Source organism: Aythya ferina, assembly GCF_964211825.1.
Source record: "Aythya ferina genome assembly, chromosome: 1".
NCBI classification, from domain to species: domain Eukaryota; kingdom Metazoa; phylum Chordata; class Aves; order Anseriformes; family Anatidae; genus Aythya; species Aythya ferina.
Genome location: NC_140296.1, coordinates 110,087,369 through 110,112,049, shown reverse-complemented (window position 1 = coordinate 110,112,049; position 24,681 = coordinate 110,087,369). Strand labels below are relative to the sequence as shown.

The following is a 24,681-nucleotide window of genomic DNA, read 5'->3' as shown; positions in this document are numbered from 1 at the left end:
AGAAAAAAGAAAAGGATTGCCTAATCCACTAGTAAGATGTAGCCACTTTGAGGGAGGAACACGGCTTAATGTAGCAGTCCTACAGGCCTCGGTCCAGAAATAGGTTTAAAGGAGTAAGTAAATATATTGCAGCTGCTCAGAGTTTTGCTTCCCAGCTTGCTCTGGGGGAATACTTTTTGCTAGCAAACACAGCGTGATTACTTTTATTCATCCAGAGACCACTGCCTTTGTGTGAATAGGTAGGCTATGAAGCCCTGCGTTAGCTTGGCAAATTGTGTTAGAGGCTGGGGAGTGTTTTTATGCCTGAGTGGCAGTGCTTTCGCAATGCTTCTGCTATATTTTGCGCTTGCCAAGTGTAGGGGCTTGCAAGGATGCTGTGAAGCCCTCTGTGCAGTATCACAAAGTGGAGAGAGTTGCTTGCATTAAGAAGCTGATGGAATATTCTAACCTTCTGGTAGGGACTTTGTGAGCAGACAAGAAAGTGGGGTCTTCTGCGCCCCTTGTGCACACCCCTCCTTCACATGTGGGTCCCACACAACTCCCAGCCATGCCTCGGGCTGTGCCTAGGGCCCAGCGAAAGGCAGACAAATATGCGTTTGAACTAACTTCTACTTCCACCAACCGAGTATTAGAGGATTACAGGTCTCTCAAATGTTTGCTCTGACTGGTATAACTGTCCTTAAAATGTGTTCCGGTGTGAATTCATGGCATGTACTCTACTGTGGAGGTGTGTTGTTTGGTTGGTTACACAATATTGTTTGTGCTTCCCAATGGCTCGAGGAACACACAGCTGCCTCTGGGGTGAATATTTGTACATACGAATTTAAAATTTAGTTTCCATGGCTGACATGCACTTTCTGAGAGCTCTATTGCCCGTCAAACTCAATCACTCAAATATCTGTGGGAAAACAGTGGTGGTATGTGAATGTGGCCTCAGCAAATCCATTTAAAAAAATGTAAAACAATGTTCACTGCAGGAAAAATGAACAATTTCTGCATTATTTGGCTGAAGTGGGTGTTATAAACTCATTTGATTTTCTTTCTTTTTCTGTCATCACATTTTCATGGTGATGTAGTATCTATCTATATGAGTGTGTGTGTGCTGCTACAATTCCTGTGGTCCCCAGAAAGATCTTTATTCATCTAGCCCATACAAGCAACAAACACTGAGGGCAAAAGCAAAGCTATTAATTTCACATTTTGAAGTCACAGTTTTTCCCCCTAAAATGTGTGTCTTAAGAAGCTGCCTCCTTCCATCCTCGTTCTCAGGCCGTCTGCACATCTGCTGCGGCTGGCAACCTAATCACCAAAACATTGTGCTTTATTCACATGTGTGCACATGCGCAAAAACTGGCATAAGCTGTGGGTACCCTCCTGTAATCCCTACTGGGAGGAGGTTCCAGAAATTCTTGGGGGAGTTAGTGGTCCTACTGGGAGAGAGGGAGGAGGCTTTTCTTCCTGCAGCACAGCCTTCATCACAGCTGGAGGCTCCTCATAGCGCTGCCAGCTCTTTCAGCATTGAAAGCTGGATACGACACGAACTTGCTGCCCATGTATTGTGTTTTTTTGTTGTTGTTATTTGTTTGTTTTAAACATCTTGCAGGTTAGTAGTGTAGCCTTGCATAGGGCTGCCTGCTTTTTTGTTTGGTTTATTTGCTTATTTATTTTAAATGCCATTTGTAAAGACAGTGTTGCCCTTTTCTATCATTGTTTTTGCCACGGGGAGATTTCTGATTTCTGTGCACGTGATGGTAGTTCACCAGGTCAGAAGAACAGCACCAGATTTGCCTGTTAACTTTAGTGAGTGGAGGAAAACAGAAATGGGATATAATTGAAACAGTGGCATTACGTCCCTTCAGCTGCCTCTCAGCTTCATGCCAGTTTTTGAAGTCATTCTTCCTTGCTCGGATAAGTAGAAAATTGGGTGCCAGCTGCTCTTGGGGCCCAGAAGAAGAGAGACCACTAGCTGTCCATACCTTCATTCTGCTGAGCCCATGCTTATAAAGACTGGGCACCCTTTTGGCGAGACTGCGTTGTTGCTGAGAGGGAAGGGAGCAGTGGCAGCAGGGGCTCCTGGGGACAGTAGTTCCCTCTGGGGACAGCAGTTGCCTTCGTAGACCCAGGCCAGTGGCTGGGCAGCCTCCACCACTCCTGCTGGGGCTCTTTGCCATGTTACGCTGACTTCTGGGACAGTGCATTTCTATGGTCTTTGTGCTTGAGGCATCTGTGGTCCAGTCAAACATGTTCTCCTTCCTATGAGCATGCAGTGTGTTTATTTATTTATTTATTTGATCTTCCTAATGCCTTGGCCTCCACTATTTTGTGGAAAAGTGTTTGAAGGAGAATAGTGTAGTCTGGCATCTTTTCACCTGTTCTTTTTTAACAGTCTTAAACATTATCTTTGTGTTTGCACGAGGATTGCCTTGTGCACATATTCTGAAAGAAGAAAAAACTTGCTCAACCTGCATGCTGTGCATCAACCATTATTTTTAGGTATCTCCCTCCTTTGTCTCTTCCTTGACTCAACTGTCTCACTGTGCTTTTTGGAGAGATGAGAAGGACTACAGGAGTGACCTTGTCTTGATTCATTACTTTGTTAGTTTTGGCATTCTATATATTTTTAAATATAGCTTTTCCATTAATAGGTTTAAGTCTTTCTGTTTTAAGAGCTTGGTGAAATGCACATTTTCTGTTTTCACATCTTAGACTCGACAGCTGATTAGCAAACAGCTGTAGGATAGAACTGGCTTCTGAATCTGAAAGACACCAGTTGGAGAAGGCAATGCTGGAATGGTTTGAGGTGTGCTCATGGAGGAAGATGGGGGACAGTATTTCTGTTAAATAGCAATTCCAGTGCTCATGGGGAAAAAGCAGTTTTCAGAGGCTGAGCTAACCCCAGCAGGTAAGGCTCTTGAGAAAAGAGGGACAAATGCCGAATAAAAAGTTCTTCGGTGTTTCCCTTTTTTCTCCCCAGAGCACTGTCTTTGTAATGATGCCATTTAAAGACTGACTGCCTATCCCAGTGCTGAATTTAATATATGATGTTGATTTAGGTCACAGCTAAAAGATTGTCCATCCATCCATCCACTGGGGACAAAGCAATAACCACAAACTCTGTCTGAAATGACAGGCCAGCCTCTCCGCTTACTGGCTGAAGTAAATATGCTCCTACTGTGGTGTGACAGCCTGGCTGGCCTTGGCAATGGATTCCACCAGTCATAAGTTTATGGTCTGTCAGCCAGTGCAAACATCCATCCATCAACTATTGGCCACTTGTTATACCCAGAAGACAGGTCCGGGGAAGCATTAAGGCAGGAGTGACAGAGGGAGACTACCTGCTTTGATGTGTGTGTAGAGCTGGGCTGGTGTGGTTGTCCTCCTCTGGTCTCAATGATCACCAAAACCCGATGTTTGGATCATGGAGGCCTGGAATAGTGTAGACTTTTTTAACCATCCCTTGCTCTCCAGCAAGGAGTTGCTACCCCTCTGAGTGCTTGTAGCACAGGGCTTTTAAAGTTTGTGCCACTGCGTGGCATAAACTGAGAATAATTTATTAAACAAGGCCTGTGTTAGTGCCTAAATGGCCCCACAAAGCAGCAATATCACTTAATAGCCAGGTTTTCCAAAGGGAAATCCATGAATATGCTTAAATAAGTTCCTGGCTTATTAAATACATCTCTCCCAGCAAGGTAGCACCCTAAGGGACAGGCACAACTGGAGGCTATACACATGCCAGTTAATGCTAGGACTGAGGACTAATCCTGCCTCCTTGCTGCATTGCATGCCAATGGGGGCCTATGTGGTATCCTCCTTTCTGGGCTGAACACCCCCTGCTGCCCCCAAACAAGGTTCCTCTGATCCTAAAGGGCCCCTGGTGTTTCCACCAGTTAAAGGTCTTTGTGCTGGTGTCCTTGTGAAATTTCGGTTTGGTTCTTTATGCCCCTGCTGGGGCCCAGTACATTACTGGTCTCCAGCTTCCCAGTGTGTGGAGTCCCACGGGATGGGAGATCGTGAGGCGAGAGGAAGGAAGGGCACTTCCTCTGGGTGGACAGAGGGACCCGAGGTCAGAAGAAGGGAGCCTGTGAAAGCCAGAAAGTGGGAGCAAGAGATGAAGTTCAGGCTGGGCATGGGAAGGAGAGGCACAGGCTCTGGGTGTAAAGGTGTGCCGGGGGCCTTCCTGTCACAACAAAGCCAGACAGCTGCTCCCTGGCCAGCTCTTCCTGTTCTTCCTTGGTAGTGCAGAGGGAGCTGGAGGGGTTTTCTGCTAGCCAGTCAATCAATCATTTCCCAGTGTTTATTATTTATGCCCCTGGCTGAGCTCTCCCCTCATCCCTGCCACTCTGGGCAGTGGGAATCTTTGTGATCTCTGAGCAGCAGAGGCTGGCGGGCAGCCGGGTCAATGCTAGCGGCTCCTTCTCAGCCACATGAGAGGCAAAACACCAACACGAAGAGATGGAGTTAGAACTTTATTAGGAGAAACCTAGGTACAACGGACTAAAATCTCATGTTAGGGAGAGCGAGCACACAGGTCTTTTCAGGATTATAAAATACATGTTTATAAAATACCTTACAAACAAAACAAAAACAAGTTCTCACCCCCCTCTCCCCCCAGTGTGTGGGTGTGTTTGTATACGTACAGAGAACTGTATCAAAGCTATCTGTGTAATGGGAGCAAGGATTCACAAACTTTTTCAGCAGCTGCTAAGAGAGGGAATGGCTCGGTCCCCTCACAAGCTGGTCCCAGGCCATTCATTCACACAGTCCAACAGCAGGGTAAATAACAAGGAGCAGTTTAGCTCTGTTTGGCATCCCTCTTTAAAAGGGGAAAGTCAGCTCTGCAGTGAGAAAATGTATCTAGGGTGGGAGCTGCCTGCAGACCTCACCCACCAGGCTCACTGTGCAGTGCTGGGAGCCAGTGGCTGCTTTGGGAGGCTGTGGTGGAGGAAAGAAGTGGTCCATCAGTGGTTCCTTACACCACGTGAACCAGAGGTGAAGAAGATGACCTCATGGCAGAACAGAGGTTTGCCAGGAGGACAGATATAATGGCTTGCAGTGGCTGGCAGGTTTGAGAGAGCAGCCAGGAGCTCACTGATGTGCGGGACCTGGAGGGGCCTCTTGCTCCTTGCAAAAGATGCTGAAGTGTCTTTTTTTTTTTTTTTTTTTTTTTTTTAGGGTAGTAGGGAGAAGACACAGGCCGTACCTCTTCTGCAGGTAAACAGAGGATGTTTTTCTCCCGAGTTGGCAGCTGTCAGCACCCTTTCAGCAGCATTCAGGTTGCTTGAAAGATGAGCATAAGAAGGGGAAAAATCACTTTGTTTCCACATGATGATTCCTCCTTTTTTACTAGGTGGACGTCTGTTCTCAGAGGAAAATCTCTATTTCTGTTAGTGGATGCCTTGCTTAAAATTGCTGACATAAGTATGTTGAGAAAATTCCCTAGTCTTCGTCCACTGATTGTCTGAGCGATATCCCAGGGGCCAGCCTGCCGTGCTGCCGTAGGAATGAGGAAGGGAATCCAAAGTTAGACACCAAGCAGCTGTGCATGGGGGGACCGTGGCTGTCCTTATCTATCTATGGGAACAGTTCTATGCACAGTGTCAAAAAAAAAATTCAAGTAGAGTTTATCGTATAGGTAAACTGGTATAAAATATCCAGGCTCAGGTAGAGAAAGGGAAGGTTAAAAAGAGAGAGAACAAAGAAGAGAGAGTCTTTCTTTCAGAAGGCCCGCTGGTGTGTTTCTGCTCCCTGCCAGTGAGAGAAGCTTCAGCTTGGTATAATTGCCCAGCGCTGTAGCAAGTGTTGGGCAGACATCAAAGGAGATGCGAGGGGGCTGAGGGGATCGAGGTCCAGTCAGCCTGCTGGATGCAGTGTTGCAGTGGATGGCTGGCCTCATGTTTGGGGCAGCCAGGCAGCCTCAGGAGTGTGCTAGCCTGTGCTCTACCAGTCTGTGGCTAGGGATGGCGAGTCCCCAGTCCCTGCGGGTCCCGTGGTGAGAATATGGCTGAAAGCTTCACACCTCGAGATTGGTGCTTCTTCTCAGCCTCCAGGTGTGCGGCATCCAGTGGCTGCCCCTGCCGAAAGCTGTGAGAAGTGTCTGCAGTGTGACAATGACGTTCACCGAGAAGGAGCAAGAGGGCATTAAAAGAGAGAGAGGTTAGTGGCGAGAGTCTGCGGCCCACTTTGCAGAAGTTTTACGAAGTGCTGAGACCACTCCTTCTCCTCATCCCTCCCGGCGACGGGTCACACGGACAAATCATCCGACCTCGCCTTGCTGCTGGCACGGCTGGTCTTGCTGAAGCGGCGTTTCTCGTTGAAGTAGCTCTCGGGGAAGGCAGGCGCCGCGCACTCGTTGGCCACCTCCGGGCTCTCCGTGTAGCTGGACTTCACGAAGGGCCCTTCACCAGCAGCATCCTCCTGGCCGTGGACCCTCTCGGTGGCGAAGTTGGCAGTGTTCTGCTGGGAGGCCATCTTGTTGCTGAAGGGGCTGATGAACTTCCCGTTGGGACTCGCCAAGCACTGATTAAAATCTGGCGGGGGAGTGTACATCTGGGCCCTTTCCACTTGCGGGGCGGACTCCAGTCTGCCAGGAGCTGTGCTGGGGCTGGGTTTGTAGGCCCGGGAGCACCTCTCTTTGGCTTTCTTCCAGCCCAAGTGGTACAGCTCAGCCAGGCTGAGGAACAGGGACAGCACGGCCACGGCCAGCATGAAGACGATGAAGACGTTCTTCTCTGTGGGACGGGAAACGTAGCAGTTGACAGGGTGGGGGCAAGGTGCCCGCTGGCAGATGTACAGGGTCTCCAGGAAGATCCCGTACAAGATGTACTGTCCCACAATGAAGGCCACTTCCATGGCAGTGCGAATCAAAATGCTGTAGACGTAGGTGTTCAGCAGACTGCCCCTGAGGATAATTTTGCCTCCCGATTCATCCCAGCAAGATAGCTCGGCCTTCTCTGCCGCGGGACACTTCTGCTGGTAGTAATTGTCACCGCTGTTCTTCATCTCCTGGGCCTCTCTTTCTGCCTCCTTCATCTTCCTCTTCTCCTCCATACGCACCGTGTGCATCGCATGGCCCATGTACACCAGGGACGGGGTGGAGACAAAGATGATCTGGAGGACCCAAAAACGGACATGGGAGATGGGGAAGGCCTTGTCGTAGCAGACGTTCTCGCAGCCGGGCTGCTGGGTGTCGCACATGAAGTCAGACTGCTCATCCCCCCAGGAGGACTCGGCTGCGGTACCGAGCACCAGCATCCGGAAGATGAAGAGCACAGTCAGCCAGACCTTCCCCACCACTGTGGAGTGCTTGTGGACCTCCTCGAGGAACTCGCCCAAGAAACTCCAATCTCCCATTTCTGCTCACCAGGAGGCTTGAAGGCAGAACTGGAGACAGCCTCTGTGGGTGAAAATAGACAGAAGAGAGGGGTTCTAAGGAAGGTCAGGAAATGCCCAGCTGGGGATGCATGGAGTGGAATAATTTGGCTTGTGTCAAAGGAAACGTTTTGATTTGACTTGAAATGAATGAGTTCTGGCTTGCTGAAAACTTTGTTTCACATTTGCCAAACCCATTATTATTATTATTATTATTATTATTATTATTATTAATAATAATAATAATAATAATTTAGCACAATCAAACTACAACCTGTTAAATGGGCTGCTAAAATTTTGAGGGTGAACCATGTTTTTCCTTGGTTCAGGAAGTCCTTTCACTGTGGTCTGCATACTGCATCCTCTGAGGACTGTGTAGTTAAAGCAGTAGGCATCCATTTGCAAACTGCACTCTGGGGAACCCTTAAATGGATTGATCCTCTGGGATCTGGGGTGTACTGCTTGGTCCGGGCAGCGCCTTGGCTCGTTCACGTGCTGCCTTTGCGTAATATCTGCGCTGACACTTGGAAGGTGAAGTGCTTGCAGCTCTGAGCTTTGTGCCTGAGCTCAGTGTCACCACTGAAAGAAAGGCATGGAAAGCGTCCCTGTTGCCCACCTGCACCTTGCACATAGGTTTTGCTTTGGTTTTGCAGTATCACCACTTACAAGCATTTTATTTACATGTTTAAAATGTTTCAGGTGTGTAAAGACTTTGGTGAGCTGTGCCAGTCCTGTAAACCTAATCTGCTGCCACTCTGCCATACCTCTTAAAATGGGAACTGCTGCAAAATCTACATTTTTTGCAAGGATCTTGCTCTCACCTCTTTTCTTAAGCCCTGAGACAATATTCACTGCTCAAATGGCATGGGCAAAGGAAACAAGCCTCCCTTGAAATACCTCCCAAGGACCAGCAGCTCCTGGTAGGTGGTCTGCTGAGAGGAAGGGTTAGATGGGCTGGTAGTAAGACTGCAAGCTCAGGATGTAGGAGAACCTGCTTCAGTTTTGTTTCCAACTCTGGCAGACTGTTTCTGGCTAAGTCACTTAACCCTCTGGATAAAGGGAGAATGATGGGCTTAATTTGTGGGGCTCTGTGGGAGTACTTGGGCGATCATTTGATGCAGTTATGCTCACCATACTGACCTTCCCAGGGCACTATCTTGTGCGTGGGTTAAGGGCTGGGCACTATGAAGTATGCGTTATTACCTTGGAGATAATGTTCTCCCACAGTCATTCCTTTTGAAAATGCCTTTTCAATAAATGTATGCAAAACTTAATAATCATCATAATGAAATACTAAAAGCACTAGACAAGGTAAATCCCAAAGCTGCAGGCACCAAAAGTGATAACTCTCCTCCCTTGTTTTCCCTCGTCTCCTCTTTAAAAGCCAATTGTTTTTACTGTGCAAAAATGCCTGTGGAGAGTAGATGCTGTTAAATGCTGAAAATTTACTGCATCGACGATGTGTACATTTCCTGTGAGCAAAGGCTGGAGACCATACGGTTGTTGAGGGAACAATACTCCCTCCTCCGGTTATGTAACTGATGTAATTTATTGTAGCAATGCACATGATGATTTTTTTTTTTTTTTTTTTACCATTACTTGTCTGTGTGCAGTGTCAATCTGTGTGGCTTAATGGGACAAGAATGAAAGTGGGATTCATTCTTAAGCTCCCAGTGCTGCTGAGGTCTGCCCCAAGGACGGGTGAGGATTTCCCAGGTGAGGAGATGGGGAGGTGATCTCTTGCTGCCCCACCGCCTGTTGGAAGCTGTGTGAGGAGGGAGAAGGGGCACGCCAGCAAGCCGAGGGTGGGCTCTTTGGCTCTTTCCTGGCAGGCATGCTGCAGTCGTGCTAATGTAGATCCTGGTGGCTGCTGGAGTATGCAGAAGCTGTTTCATCTGCTGCCAGCTGAGAATCAGAGAAGCAGCAACACAAAAAATTGTCTTTCTGATTCTCTCCATCCTTACGCTGGTAAAACTGAAAAATCAGAGGGTTTGTCTGCTGAAATGGCTTTGGTGCAGTTACTGCATTTGGGAGGAATTAACATATGGCTTTGTTTTGCGAGCACCAAGAATTAAATACAGGCAGTTAAATCAGTGATGGTTTTACAGTAAGCTGCACTGAAAACAGGATTTTTAATTTTCTTTTTTTTTTTTTCCAGAGTGGTGACAAAGCTGCCACCAACCTACAGTTCAGTGTACAGGTGTGTCCAAGGTCGCTAGGGTGTAGCACAACTGTACCACGTGGAATATCACTTCCCTGACAGCATGAAGGGCTGTGGGTGTCCTCATTTGTCCAGGTGAGTGTGCGTTGCTTGCAGGTGCCCCTATGGCTCCTGCTGTTGCTAGCTGACAGCCGCCTTTTCTTAATTCACCTTGCGTGTTAGAGTAAAAATTAAAACAGTTCTCCCTGGCTGTGCCAAGGCTGAGTTTTCTTTCCTGCTATGTGTATGTGCACTCACAATCTGAGCACCTCTTTGCATCAGTTCTACCATGTGCAGGTAGATTGAGGTTTTATTATGGTCCTCTATCCCCTGGTGAAGGCTACTACACCTAGATATTTGCAAACTTAAGATCAATGTGTACAGAAATGAAGTAGGCAAGTGTAAGTGCAAGAGGAGTCCAGGAAAAAAAAAAAAAAGGAACCAGATGTGAGAGTAACAGTCCCACAGCACTTTCCCAAAGGAGGTAGATCTGAATGATCCAAGGTTGGCAGCCACGAGGCTTGGACTAGACAGTAGGGCCACTCCTTCTGTCCCTCCCTGCTGGCTGCTCCCTGTGCAGGCTGTCTGATGGAGGGGCTGCCCAAGGAGCCCTACACCTCCTGCTGTGCCTGCTGCAGCCCCAGAGAGCCTGTGGCTGCTGCGAGGGGGTAGGAGGACATGGGTGCTGGATACCAAGAGAAGGGGGGGGTCCTTCCTAGTGCAGCATTTTTGGCTTAGCTGGTTTTAGTTATCAGAGAGCTATTCTTGCCATGCCAGCCCAAGGACCTCCGAGAACAACAGAAGAAAGCATCTAGTTCTGTGCTGCCAGCGAGCAAAGAAGAATTTTTGTCACCTCCTGACAGCTTTTCCTGGCTATGCAGGACTGTCTCTGACACAGCCTGTCTCCCCAGGGCTTTACTATTCTTGGGAATTTTCCATATAGTTCCCCTTCCTCATTCCCAGACTGTTATCCCCACACACTTTGGCCTCTCAGCATGTGAGCATCTGTGGCCTTTTATACTCCTGCTTTGCACTTAATTGGACAAATCTCATCTCTCTCCAGTGTGACTCAGCGAAAAATACCTCTGGGTATCTTCCCGAGGTCTCGGCACCTGATAGCAGGCTGTCTTGACAGCCTTCGTGCATATTCATGCAGAGTCTCGGTCCGTGCCACCACGCTGCCCTGCTCTTGGCTGGCAGCTTTCTGCTGGAGCGGCAGAGGGGCTGTGCGCAGTCACGAGGTCTTGGCAAGAGGGAACGTGTATGTGACAAAGCCCAGCGCAGCCCAGCACGAACCCAGCGCCGTGGCTGCCCTGGCTTCATCGTCACCTGGAATGCAGTTAAAGCTGGGAAAAACCAAGTAGCAAAACCGCAGCCCAAGCGTGGCTCCCATCCAGCTCGGGGCCTTGTGACTGCCAAATGCCGAGATAAAAATACCCCAGCAGGGATGGCACCTGCTAGTGCACCAGGCTGCCTCGCCAACAGAGTGCTGCTTTCCACCATCCCGTTCTTGTGCTACCTTTTTCTGTGGGAGGGGATGTGTTGGGAGCTCTCGGAGCAGCTTTGCCCTTCCTGTTTATGATGCCACGTGCTCTGAATGACAGGCAGGCACGCTGCATCCTTGCTTCTTGCTCTGCTGTGTGGTGTTGGCCTGGGCAGACTCGCTACAGCTGCGGGGAACTGCTAAGAAACTCACACCAAAGAGGCAGGAAGGTTGTTCCTGCAGGGTTTTCTTCTCGATGAGAGGCTGTTTCCCCAGGAGTTGCTAGGAATTCACTGGTTTTCCCCTCTTTAGCAGACAGGCAAGACTATCAGCAGTGATATAAATAGCCCAGCTCCACACTTCACACTAACTTTTCCCACAAGGAAGGTGACAGGAGGTCGACATCTCTGCAGGATGTTTCTAAAATAAAGTGGAGAGCCTGATTATAATACTGTTTCTGCTCTCCCTCTCTCAGCTCACCTCTTTCCCTTGGCAGGTCCCAGGCAGGCTCAGAGAGACTCTCGCAGCAGGGTGCGTTTGTGCAAGGGAAGTGAGGTTCCCAGGGAAGGGAGAGAGTAATGAATACAAAGTCACTCTATTTTTGCCCAAGGCCATGCAGCAAGTCCCCCATTTCAAGCCACAGCCGTCTCCTCTATGCTCTGGGAAGTGTCAGCCCTGTTCAGGGGAGCATCCAGGTCAGCTGTGGCAAGGTCAATACCTAGGAGTTGCTTGTGGCCTGCCTTCCTCTGGCTGTGTCACTTCCTTCCAGGCCCAGGCAACACAACACATAGCTACTGCTGAGGCATTCAAGCGAAGATCTTTTCCCCTGCAGTAACAACTGGCAGGCTGTGGCCTGAGCTGAGTGGTCCCAGCCTTGCAAAGCTGGCCGTTCACACCTGCAGACACTTCCAGCTCTGCACTGGAGGGTAGGGAACGCTCTCACTTGGGGGTCTCCAGCCCCCTGGTAGCGGTAATCCACTCTCTCAGCATCCTGTACAATACAGCTGCTGACATTTTTCAGGCTGGCTTTTCAGAGCTTTGGGACATAAATCAATGCTAAAGCCCACCTCAGGATGTATCTTTTTGTTCATTATTAGCTGGCATTGGCTCTTTCACGTGTATGTACAATGGATGAGCAGTGACACGTCAGGCATTGCCATCCAAACACCACTCTCCCAGCTTCATATGCACACACACGTGCTTATGATAAGTTTCTGCCTGAAAGAGGCCAGTTCTTTAGCCAAGTTTGTAGCTCTGGTCTGTGCATGGATCTGCACTAAATAGGTTCATATTCCTTTCTGCTAGTTCCTTGAGTTCAAAGTCCTGTAAGCTGCAAGGAGATTGACTTTGACTTCTGTGCTCAAATCTCATGGCAGAGCTCTGTGTTAACAGCTCCTGTCCCAGAGGACAGCCGTCCAATGTTTCTCATCTCCCTGCTCCTCCTGAGTTCACTGCAATTTCTGGAAGGGTCATGCTAGTATCCAGACCACTGGCCCCGCTTGTAGTTGCAGACAGCTTGTTATTCCTTGATGAGGTGTGCTTTCCCCCTCTCCAACTGTGGAAAATCTCAGAGTTCACAAAAAAATGAGAGTGGGTGAGAAGATAAGGGAGCTGAATGACCTGTCACCTCCTGAACACACACACACCCTGACGCACACAGAGACACAGACAGAGGGAGCTCACTCAACACCTCCAAGTGTGTACATCAGGGATGTGTTACACACACAGATGACAGCATTACGGAGAATATTTTCATCTGAAGTGATGCTGGAAGCTGCAGACTTCCATCGTGCTGAACTGTTATTGCTTGTCTATACAGGACATCTATTTTTTTTTATTTTTATTATTTTTTCCCTTGGCTAGGGTCAAATTGCGTTCTTATGTTCTTATATATCCAGACATTAGGGCCAAGCTCTGTCTGATGTGGATACAGGAGACCAAGAACAGAGAAGACCTCGAACACATCTGAGTCAAGCTGGGGAATGATTTTGTCCCTCTGTGTTTGAAAAGCCTGCTTCAAATAGTTACGTGGTATTGGTATCCAGGCTTATACTTAGCATGCAGGGAGCACCCTCTAATTCTCTTGGGATTCTCTCTGTGCATTGCAAACATCAGCCCTTAGCCAAACAAATGCAATAAAACCCTAGTCTTAGGATAAGCTAAACAAAGGCTCACATATGCTTTTTGCTAGAAAAATAAATCAATTCTCTCTCTGATGTAAATGCTACAAACAGGCTAATGGATATTATCCAGCCTATTCCTCAACTAACAGGTTGAAGAGCATCCAGTTCAGGATGACTGAGCTTGGTGCTCTTGACAGTATACTTACCTCTGTGGCGAGAAGCTAACCTAGGTGCATCTGCAGCTGGTGCTAAACTGGGCAGTGCTGTGTACAGGAGAGAGGACAGCCAAGCAGGGCAGAGGGAGCTCCAGAAGATAGAAACATGTCGATAAATTGACTGCCATAGTGAAGCAGTTCCTGAACTCTGCTGACAGAAATTGTTTTTAAGCACTGCTTAGACAGTGGGGGAGGCTGGTATAAGGAGACACAGAGGTGATGGTGGGCATCGCATTGGGCCTGATACAGCAGTAAAATACCTACGTGTGATTTTAGGCTGTTTCACAGGCTGCATGAGATGCAACTCAGAACAGCATCAAGATAAAACAGACTGGAGAGGTAACAGGAGAAGGAAAGGGCTCTAATTCAGATTTACCCTATTCTCTATTCCCCCTTCTCCCTCAATGTCTCTCTGCCTATCCCTTCTTTGTTGCTCTCCCACAGTCAAGCTCCACACTGACCCTTCTCTGGAGGGTCAGCTTTTGGGCTGTTTTGACCACTTAACTGTCTACAGCACCCAGGTTGCTAACGCTTTCAGCTTTAGAAAGGGGAAATTTTAAGCAACTGTCTACTTCCCACCTACTTATACCTCATCAAATCTCATTTCTTCTTTCTGTCCAAAGATCCTTAGGATTCTCTGCACACCCCAGCCTCAGTGTTGTAACCTTGCTTCTAAGTATTTAATTTCTCATCCAGGGCAAAGTTTGGCTATAGCTTGTGAGTGGATGATTCTTTATACTCAGCATATATTCATACATATACATATATATGCCCTCCTCCCCTTTAAAAACAACTAATATTAAATTTTCAAAACCGAGCAGTAGGGAGTTAGCAAATGCTAGAGTTACTTTCCTAAGCAATCTTAATTCAATCTCTTTGTGCCTGTGCCTCCTAGCTATGAGTCTTTAACCACATCCTCACATTGTCACCTCATTCTTTGCACAGGATGCCTGCCTTATTCCGTGCCAGCCTGGCTGGGGCTTTCTTGAGCAGCAGCTATTCAATGTTTTGTTTTCTCCTTATTGTTCAGTGGGTGGCCTGTGCCTCATTTACTGTACATTATTCAAGTCCTGTTCTAAAGACAGAATTATTAGTTTCCTCATGGGTTTTCCTATGGCTTTCATCACAACGGTATCTGATCGCTTCACAATTATTAATTTACTTATTTTCATTACCATGTGGAGGTGAGGAGATGGTATTACATGAATTTTGCAGCTGGGGAACTAAGGCAGAGGGAGATTAAGATTAAAAATGTTCATTACTTTTGGAAGCTGTGTGGAGATGTTGCTAATCTGTTTTCTTCGGTGTGCTTAGCACTATGTAACATATGTTCGAAGCAGGGCTCTCCTCGGTTAGCGCTGGAGCAGGAGCATTTATCACTTCCACCAGTTAGACCACATCTAAGAGGCAGGCATCCAGAAGACAAGAGGCACCACCGAGGGGCCATTTGTGAACAAACATGGTTTAAGTGATTTGCCCCATCTCTGCATAGGAAATTGGAGTAAGTAGCAAGAACAAAAACCTGTCCTTTTGGACAGCTTTGTGTGATTTTAAATTGGAGACAGCTTTTCTCCCATGCTGCTATTCTCTCCCTTTCCCACCAGGCATCCAAATGCAGTGTAAGACCCTGGAGCTCTGGAACAGTTACCCTGGCTGGACTGCTCAGCTTCGTGAGCCACCGTGCCCTTACAGAGGCATCTGCCAGCTTTCCCACATCTAAGGGAGAAGAGCTTCATATGGAAATTCTGAGCCATTCTCAAGGCATGTCCATTATGACAAAGATAACGAAGAAAGACAGAAATGTAAGTGTAACACCCTTAGTTCTTACATTAAAAACCACTGACCCCACTTTAATGATACACTAGAGATACTTACAGGCATGAATCTCGGCTCATTACTTACTGTATGACATGAATATTTCTTTATTTCATGAAAAAGCTGGCATATTAGAGCATTGCTTATAAAAATCTATGTGTTGTTTATCAATAAGCATAAAATTGATTTCTTTTCCTCTTTAAGAATTCCTAGCACAAAGATTGAAGTTTCTCTTGTGCCTCCTGGGAACTATTTCTAATTTTAAGCCTCTGTTCACGTGCTTCATACAACAGCACCCGAGGTGTGGAGCAGTCTCTGAAATATGCTCCCTAATGACATGGTATAGTGCTGAGTTACTCATTCCTTCTTGTCTATTTTCAATGCTTTGAGATAAGTCAGAAAACAAGGACAAACGTGCAGAATGTGTGAAATCTCTCTGAAGGTCAAAAAGAGAAGAGAGGCTAGGGTAGGAAGATCTATATTTCCTGACAAGGTTTAAATTTTTCATGTGAAAGTCCAAAATACTGAAATAGTGTGATAATATAGAGTGTTGAGTGGAAAAAAAAAAAAAAAAAAAAAGCAAAACAAAAGCCAAATACTTATAGTAGCAGGAATACTTAACATAGTTCCCAAGCAACCAGAGTCTGATGAGTATTTTAAATCCCGAACCCTCAGGAATTCTCCTAAACTAGTGTTCTGCTCTCAAGGAAAGGGGGAAGAAAGTCAGAAACATTCTGCTTTCTCAACAGAGTACATTTTGAAAAGACCAACAGACGCAGAGTTGTTTGGCGTCTGGTACAAATACAGCACCGGTGTGAGAATTTTGAGTAACATTTTAACCCACTCCTATCTGCACACACACATGCAAACATATATTACATGCATCAAGTTTTTTAGCCTTAAGGAGAGGTTCACATAGACAGCAGTAGGGGAAAACTTTCACATGTGCCTCCTCATCAAGGTTTTAGCATGAAGGAAGACTTCAGCAATTAAGGCTCATTTAGCCTGTTACTTTTTGTGCCTGAGGTTTATCCAGAAATGCTACTTACATAATCCTCTGGTGGTTTTTACAGTACTTCAGGGACAGAGGGACAGAGATACTGCCTCAGTTTATCTTAGCTGTTAAAATCAGAATGCCACAAAGCTCATTAGACACTGCAAATGACCACTAAAATGACCCTTTGGGAAATCAAAGGGGTTATCAAATAAACTACGCTGGATCAGAGGTAGCAATTACCAGACAACTGGACACTGTATTTTCAAGCTGGGCTACTCTTTAAAACATGCGGTTGCAATGCTGGAGATATTAAATTATGGAAATGTAATCGAGTAATTATTCCAAATGCAAATAGGGGAAAAAAATAGGAAGGCAAACAAAAAGAAGAAGAAGCTGCAAGCGGGAGTGGGTTTTTGTCCCTCTAGATCCGTGTGCCTCTTTGCTGAGGCTGCTCTGAGCAGTGCCGGGATGGAGAAGAAAGGCATTCCACCCGCGGTGCGTGCTGCACATATGATTGGGGCACACGAGCAAGGCACTTCTCCACATTTGAGTTACGTTCCCAGGGTCCACATCACAAACTGGCCAGGATACAATACTCCCAAGGAAAAGAAATGGAGATACTTTGAAACTATTCTGCGTGCTTTGGAATATAGGCAGTTTACACAGACGCTTGATAAAGCACTTATACCTTGGCAGCTTCTCACAGGTAAGAGTTCCCTTCGCCACCCTCCCTAGGGCAGCCTGACAGCATGCAGAAATGGGATCCAGCAGAAACTACAATTTGCACATTATAATGTCTGAGTATACGTGTGGCTTCTATTCTGCCATCCAGTACATTGCAATCTATTGGTATCCATGTTTATTGCAGGGAGGTTCCCCTGTCAGTTCTGTGTAGCCACCCATGGTGAAAATGGTGTAATTTTTAAAATGTCCCAAACCCACCTTGTTACTAGTGGGAATGCTTTGGATAAAAATTGAAAGAAAAAGTAGAATTCTTAAGTTGTTTTTGGCTGTCCTTCTTTTCCTGCCTCACCAAGTCCATTTCTCCCCTCATGCTGTTTTACCCTTGAGTCTAACAGCTTGATCTCCCTGTTGATGCTCCTGCAGTTCTGTTATTTCCCTCTCATGGTTACTTACCTGATTTCCAGAGTCTTTTCTTCTATCTCTCCTTTCTGTAATTGAGTTGGACTCTTCGTTCTTCTCAGTTGCTTGGTTTTATTCCTTTAGTATGGTTCTCTCTCTCTTCCCCTCTTTTTTTCTCCACCCCCTTTCTGTGTCACTTTCTGTCTTCCCCACTGCCACTCTGCCTTTCCCCCTCTTCTTTCTTCACCTACTTTTCTTGTCTCTCCCACCCCCTCCAGCTTAATCTTTCTATTTTCAAGCCTAGTTTCCTGTTGTTTTTCCTTTAAGGATCACGGGTCTTATTCCTCCCTCTCCATGCTCAGTCTCTCTCTGTGCCACCCTCCCCATACTGACAGGATGCACTCACTGCTGCCTTCTCCCTGTCCCTTCCAGTTGCTGCTGCCGCTGCTGCTGTTCCTTGCACCTCCTCCCCCAGATAACACGCCACGGTAAAAGTAACTCTTCCTTAATTGAAAAGAGACGGGGTCGCACCACAGCTACCCCAGCCAGACTCTGGGAAGGTTATTCCACACAAGACATCGATGAAGGATATTTTTCTGACTCATTCAGGCTTAGGCAAAGCAGAATCCATGTGGAGCAGGGTCCTGCACCTCTCCAAGTAAGGCAGGACTTGCTCTGCTGGCTTGGACCAGGGCCCCAACATAGCTGTAGCCTAGTCCCAGGGGGCACTTGATGCTTCCCAGGACGGTGTCCCAGGCGCCCTTATGGATAAACAGAGAATAACCTGCCTGCCAGGCAAGGTGCGTTTTGACAACCTGTCCCCCTCCCATGCATGCACACACACTCACACAGTCTGATGCATGAACATTTGGGCCCTTCTTAAAAATGTTGCGTGAAGGTCTTATATTTTATGTATGTGTCACATTGAGACTCTCATTCTTGCACATTGGGCCAAGAGATGAGGGTGAATCAGAAAGGCCTTCCGGCTTTGATAAAGGCTGGTCTGAAAGAACCAGTGCCAGTAGAGTGAGATTTGCTTAAAAAGCTGTGGTTCCCTGAGAACTGGCTTGCTGCATACAAGCTTTGGCTGGTGTCCCTCCAGCAATCCTTCCTGGGCTAGTTATCTCTCATCCAGAACATAACTGTACAGTCTCCGTGCAGCAGCTAGTGTAGATCATGAAGCAAAAGTAGTCCAGAGACTAAAACACAGGGCTGGCAACTCTTCTAATCTAATCATTGTTCTACTAATTTAGTATCCCCTTTATTTAGAAGATACACAGTGCTGTGCAGAGGTTGCTCTGGAGTCATGTCCCATGTGGACACTTTCACGCTGAAGTTAAGAGTGCAGCTCCTTTTCAGGAGGGCTAATCTCCCGCCCGCTGAATCCTCACTGGTGATTAGTACAGGACATGCAGTACATTCCCATAGCAGCTCAGAAAACTCCTAGGATGGGGAAACCCATAATCATTTGCCACTTCATTTCTAACTTTATTGAAAGGCTTCCTTTGTCTTCAAAGAAAATGGGAATGTTTCTGGAGTTGTTTTTCTCTCCCCTGCCTTGCAGTTTTATGCCTGTGATGAAATTCCACAGGAAGGAGAATATCAATGTTTTCATTAGTCTTTCTGAAGAATTTTCCGCTAAACATTATTATTTAAAGTTCTGTTGATTTTATGCCAGTGAAATTGTCAAGAACTTCATCATAGAAGTGTCCAAGAAAAGGTGTTAGTAATACAGATCTAACTCACAGATGGCTTTGGGATAGGCTAGCTAAGGCTTGTCAAGTGTTTTTCATGTGCTACAGAGAGGCAAATCCTGCAAGTAAGCTGTCTGAAATGTAATATCCCCACCCCGCCTTACACTCACAGTGATCAGATCTGACTTTCCATGATCAATCCTTTGTGTTTCTTACCCCAGCATTGTCCCAGAGTGGTATACTCTTTCTCCTACAGAGTTTATCTCTGTATCCTGCAAATATGCTGGAGTTCTATTGAATGAATATGAGGAGAAGCTTTCTGCATCATGTACATGAGGTAACTGTTCTCAGCTCTCTCTTTTTTTTTTTGGCATTGAAGGAACTACTTGAATTTTGATGCACAGGAGGGAAATGGGTGAAGGCAGACTGGGAGGCAAAAGACCGGTGAACAGATGTGTTGCATGGATGCCTCAGCCATCCACTCAGTGTCTCCTTCCTCCTCTTCTCTATCATACTGCAGCCTCTTCTAGGGAAAACAAAGGTGTCATGGCAGCTTCTCCAGCTCCACAGCTAGAGAAATAGCTGCTTTGCCCACTAGTAAGCTGGGAAGAAGGATGTTTCCTCCCCTCCCCAAGAGACTGCTATGCAAAACTTTTATGACTTGAGTGAGGAGAGCAAGTGGAAGAGAATGCTCCCCCAGACAGTGGGAATGAGGAGAACAGCTGACAGCTTGCCATGTGCAGCTTGCAGATCTCAGCAGTTTGTGGTGCTGTAGAACAGATTTTGAAGGAAAGGAGAAATACAGGAGGTAAGGGGAAAATAGGACAGTGTGTTGATGAAAGGTAAGATTCCCAACCTTCTAGGTAAATTAAACATAGCAGACCATATCTACCTAGACCTCAGTGAGGCATAAGATCCGAAACATAGCAGACCATATCTACCTAGACCTCAGTGAGGCATAAGATCCCAGAAGAAGCTAATTATTTTAAAAGACTTGGCTGAATAAGACAGGGATTATTAGAAAAATCCTCAAGTGGGTGAGAGACTGATGGAATTGAGACACAAGTTCCCTAATAGGTTGAAATAAAATTATCCGTGAGGCTGCTCAAAGATTGCACTTAGGACTGATCTTTCTTAATATTTGCATTAATTACCTTGACACTGAAAGTAGAAATGCTAATGAAATCTGCTGATGGAACAGAGCCTATCATCAGGACAGGGGTGATTCCAGCACCAGGAGAACTGAAGGCTCTCCACAACTGGGGTGATCAAGGTGAGGTTAAATGGGAAAGTGTGAAGTCAGGTAGTAGGAATCTCTCCAAGCACTTGGAAGCTCCTAGTTGGCATGACAGAGAAGGGGAAAGTCCTGCGCGAAGGCTTCCAATGATGTGATGAGGTGAAAATGGCAGGTGAGCTTCCAGGCCAGAGCAGTATTTCCAGTTGTAGCGAGTAAGATTAATGTCTTCCAAGAGGATGCGAGGCCCCCCGAGGAATACTGTGTGCAGCGCTGCTCACCCATGTTCAAGACATTCAGCCTGGAACAGGTGCAAAGAAAGTCAACAGGGTGATTAGAGGAATGGAAAGTGTCTCCCGGCCAAGAGTGTGTTTACTTATCAGTCACAGAAGTGACTGCAAACAGATATCTGAACTGATTTGAAAATAGATGAGGTACCAGTACGACCTTTTCTGCACTAATTATTTCGCACTGAACTTCGTGCTACTGCAGCTACTCGGAGTAATTAAAACATCGTGTGATGTGCCCGCAGGGTGAATACTATAAGGGAGCTTAGTTACTTAGTCTGGCAGAGCAAAGGTTAAGAGAAGAGAGATTTGCTGCCTATAAATACTTTTTGGAATTGGGGGTTGGGCAAGTAAGTGCTAGGGAGAGAGAAGAGCTACATAAGCTAAAGGACAATGTGGCATAAGAATAAATAGATATAAATTGGCCATGAATGAATTTAGGTTGGAAACCAGAAGGTTTCTAAGCAACAGAGCAGGGAAGGAGGTGCTGGAACAGCATTCTAGTAACAGAAGTGAGGGTGGAAACCTAATGAGATTTAGGGTAGAGCTTAGTAAGTTTAGAAAAGGCCATTTGTTTTGTACTCGCCTGTTATTCAAAAGGATTGAACCTGATAAGCCAAGAGGTCCCTTTTTCATTCTATTTCCTGTACTTCCCTTATTGCCGTATCAGAGCTGCTCCCTTTCACACAGAAGCCAGGTAAATCCTGAAGAGAGTTTCAGTGTGATGAGTTTTTCAGCATTGATCCTGTGGTTATTTAATGGAGTATTTCTTCTGTGTCAGGGAGTTAAACAAATAAAAAAGGGCAAGCCAACACAATGCATGGAGAAGGTCTGCAAACATGCAGTAGTATAGATGAGAGCTCACATATGAATGAGCTTCTTCACATAAAGCAGATGTTCTTGCAGCATCTGGCTTTGCTGTAAGGGTGTTTCAAATGTCAGTAAATGTTCTCCTGAGATCTGAGAACTTCAAGGGATTGTCTGAAGGGTAAATAGCTTGTGCTTTCCTGCTGATACAGTGGACTTTCCTCATGAAACGTTTTATCCAAAATCCCCTGGCATGGATATGATTGAAAGAGAAGGAGGGAGATAGAGGTTCTCTGCTGTAGATTAAACCTCTGGAGACAGCTTGAAGGCATCCTCCAGCAGGAAGCAGATTCCCAAGGACAGACTGGGCCCAAGGGAACAGGAGTAGCATGTGATGATAGGTCCCTGAATGAGGGGGAATAGTTTTATAGTCACAATTCCTTCTTCAGTTAAAAAATAAATATATATAACCCCAATTGATTCCATTATTTATGTTATTTATTGGACATTTTGGCCTCAGTTTCTTTCCAGCCTGTATTTGGTTTACATGGCAAGGCTTTAGTAGCGTGGGGCTGCAGGGGTGGCCTCTGTGAGCAGAGCCCAGCAGCTGCCCCATGTCAGATCAGAGCCAGCTCCAGCCAGCTCCAAAAGGGACCCACTGCTGGCCAGAGCTGAGCCAGTGAGCGACACTGGTTGGGCCTCAAGGAGAGAGGATTTAAGGAAGGGAAACACTGCTGAGATGCAGCAGCTGGGAGAGAGGAGTGATGAAATGAGAGAAGCAGCCCTGCAGCCCCCAAGGTCGGTGCAGCAGGAGGGCAGGAGGGGCTCCAGGCAGGCAGCAGCAGTTCCCCTGCAGCCTGTGGAGAGGCTCCTTGTGGAGCAGGCTGTCCCCCTGCAGCCCATGGGTCCCACATGGAGCAGATCTCCACGCTGCAGCCCCCCCAGGGGTGTAGGAGCCCCCGGTGGAGCAGGTGGATGTGTCCTGGAGGAGGCTGTGGCCCATGGAGAGCCCCCGGTGGAGCAGGCCCCGGGCCGGAGCTGCAGCCCGTGGAGAGGAGCCCACGCAGGAGCAGGGGATCTGGGGGGAGCTGCCGCCCACCCATGGGGGACACGTGCTGGAGCAGTTTGTTCCTGGGGGATGGACCCCATGGTATGGAGCCGTGTGGGAGCAGTTCCTGAAGAGCTGCTGCCTGTGGACAGCCCCCACAGGCTCAGTTCGGGAAGGATGGCATCCTATGGGAGGGACCCCACAGGGAGCAGGGGCAGAGAGGGACCATGAAAGAGTGGTGGAGATGAAGCGTCAGGGACTGACCACAGCCCCCATTCCCTGTTCCCCTGCGCCACTCGGGTGTGAGGAGGTGAAAGAGAGTGAATGGGGGGAAGGTGTTTTTAGTTAGCTTTCAGTTTCTCATTCCTTGGGTCTGTTAGTGATAGGCAATAAATTATATTTATCTTCCTATGCTGAAAAGATTTTGCCCATAACAGTAATTGGAAAGTAATATCCCTGTCCTTATCTCAACCCTTAAGCACTTTTTCATTGTGTTTTCTTCCCCTCTTCAAGGATAGAGAGAGAGAGAGAGAGCAGTGTGGTGGAGTTCAGCTGCCCATCAGTGTGAAAACACCACACAGACCAGAGTACCAAACCAGCAAAGAATGAGAAAAGAAGAAAAAAGAAACAACAAGGTGTGAAATATCACTGTGTCAATCTCATACGCCAATAAAGTTTTCAGCAAGAAAATCTGTAAGAGACTTTCATCTTACTGAGGAGAAATAACCATCTAAAATGACCACTAAAGCTTACTTGTCAACTTTATGTTACTGGAAATACTGTACTCTAACAGCTACTGCTTCCACCTCCCAACTCTAAAACATCTCTGAGTAGCTGAGAAGTGCTTTGCAAATAATAATGTAATTACACCTCTCATAAACACTCTCCTTGATTTACAGGTGGAGGAACCAAACCATGGAGAGCCGAAGGATTTGTCCAAATGATTAGTAAGTCATTTTTAAGCAAGGAATCCTCATCTACTTAGCCACCAGACATTCACCTTGTCCTGTAGATTTTCAGCTAGATGAATTACTGCTTCACACAAATACGTGTGTATGCATATATACATACAGATATTTCACAAATTGAAAAGAGAAGAAAGAATAGACCTTTACCTCTTTTTGCAGAGCCAGAGGTAGGAGCAGGTGAAGCTGACCAAAGGGTTAGCTTTAGCACAGCCCCTTGGTCTTGCTGGAGCCCACCTCTCTCTCACTGTTCGGCTCCCAGAAGAGATCCGTGTCTGAGGTAGGACACTTTGGATAGGGGAAACAAACCCCGGTCAGCTCCCTGGGACTCAGCCTCCTGCTGTGGTCTGACACTGGCTCACTGGCTGGAGATTCCCTCAAGCCTGAAGGACCAATGCTGGGGGAGACTGGCTTCTGAGCTGTTCCTGACATGCACTGGCAGCTGTCTGCCTGCTATTCTTTTAAAGAGTCTTCGTGGATCAGGATAAAAATGTGATCTTACGCAGGCTGCATTGTAAGCACAACTTGGCTCACGTTCAGCTCTTCCTCTGGCTCCCAGCTACTCTATTTTTAATGAAGGAATTTGAGGCTATCAGAAAGGAAGTCAAATTGTTTTAGGAAAACAATAGAAAAGCAACTTAAAGTTTATTAGCTTCCTGTCCAGGGCCTGGGACCAACTTGTCAAACTTATTAGAGCGATGGCAGAGCTATTTATTTAAAAGGGCTAGCGACAAGACTCACAATTTCATTCCTGTTTAGGCCTCAGTGAAAAACAAAGGAAAGCCATAAAATAATATCTGACGGGAGCAGATGGCTAACTGGTAAATGGTGCAAGTGAGGTTGGCCTGTGAACCATTCATGGTGTTCACCAGTGGAATGGCTTTGGTGGGATTTTGTTATCAGGTGAATGCCCTGCATTCACAGTCCTACCCCAACTCCCCAAACCCCTCATTGTGGTCCAGATTTTCAAATCGAAATCTCACGCCTGAGATTACAGATATGGCAGGAAAAGGTCTTCATTTGGAGCTTCTGAAAGGAGTGAAACAATACAGCAGGTCTGTAGAAGAGCCAGGAAAAGAACCCAGGTGTCCTTGATCCTGTGGGGCTGCTTGAGCCCCCCAACTGTAAAAATATTTATATCTTCAGAAGCAGCTGCAGTCTGCTGCTCTGTTTAGCTGCCCCAAAGTAGCAGCGCCATTAAGTCACTGAACACATGCTGGCATGCAGCTATGGAGAAGAATGGACAACCACACTATTAGACTCTCAAGCCAAAAATGTCCATGCCATCTGACCCTTTCTAAGGCGTTCCATCATTTGCAAAGAAAGGAGAAGAGAATAGAACAAGTAACTGAGAAGCATTTA

The 24,681-nt window shown here is 46.7% G+C and overlaps 2 protein-coding genes across 13 annotated transcripts in view; one reads left to right on the top strand and one right to left on the bottom strand.

The window, feature by feature from the left end:
* Positions 1 to 200: 200 nt before the first annotated feature.
* Positions 201 to 24,681, top strand: part of GJA8 (gap junction protein alpha 8) — a 60,576-nt gene continuing 36,095 nt past the window's right edge. For 5 of the 11 annotated variants that reach the window (XR_014693551.1, XR_014693552.1, XR_014693553.1 and 2 more), the window contains exons 1-4: positions 16,748 to 16,907; positions 19,200 to 19,315; positions 22,868 to 22,989; positions 23,254 to 23,301. The gene's annotated coding sequence lies outside the window, so the exon portion shown is untranslated. Of the gene's footprint in view, positions 240 to 8,981; positions 9,070 to 9,526; positions 9,665 to 14,272; positions 14,891 to 14,993; positions 15,192 to 16,747; positions 16,908 to 19,199; positions 19,316 to 22,867; positions 22,990 to 23,253; positions 23,404 to 24,681 lie in introns of those variants that run through there. The other 6 variants (XR_014693554.1, XR_014693555.1, XM_084520985.1 and 3 more) reach the window with 4 other exon arrangements.
* Positions 4,454 to 23,873, bottom strand: GJA5 (gap junction protein alpha 5). Of its 2 annotated transcripts, none has more exons than XM_084521137.1 (2): positions 23,470 to 23,873; positions 4,454 to 7,393 (listed from the first exon to the last, which is right to left on the bottom strand). In XM_084521137.1, exon 2 carries the CDS (start codon positions 7,348 to 7,350, stop codon positions 6,241 to 6,243), a length of 1,110 nt encoding a protein of 369 aa, XP_084377263.1. In that variant the 5' UTR covers positions 7,351 to 7,393; positions 23,470 to 23,873; the 3' UTR covers positions 4,454 to 6,240. The 2 variants fall into 2 exon arrangements, with proteins under 2 accessions (XP_084377263.1, XP_084377262.1); XM_084521136.1 differs by lacking the exon at positions 23,470 to 23,873 and adding an exon at positions 17,339 to 17,693.

Coding starts and splice junctions, on each gene's coding strand:
- GJA5 (XM_084521137.1), bottom strand. CDS start 7,350: ATGGGAGATTGGAGTTTCTTGGGCGAGTTCCTCGAGGAGGTCCACAAG.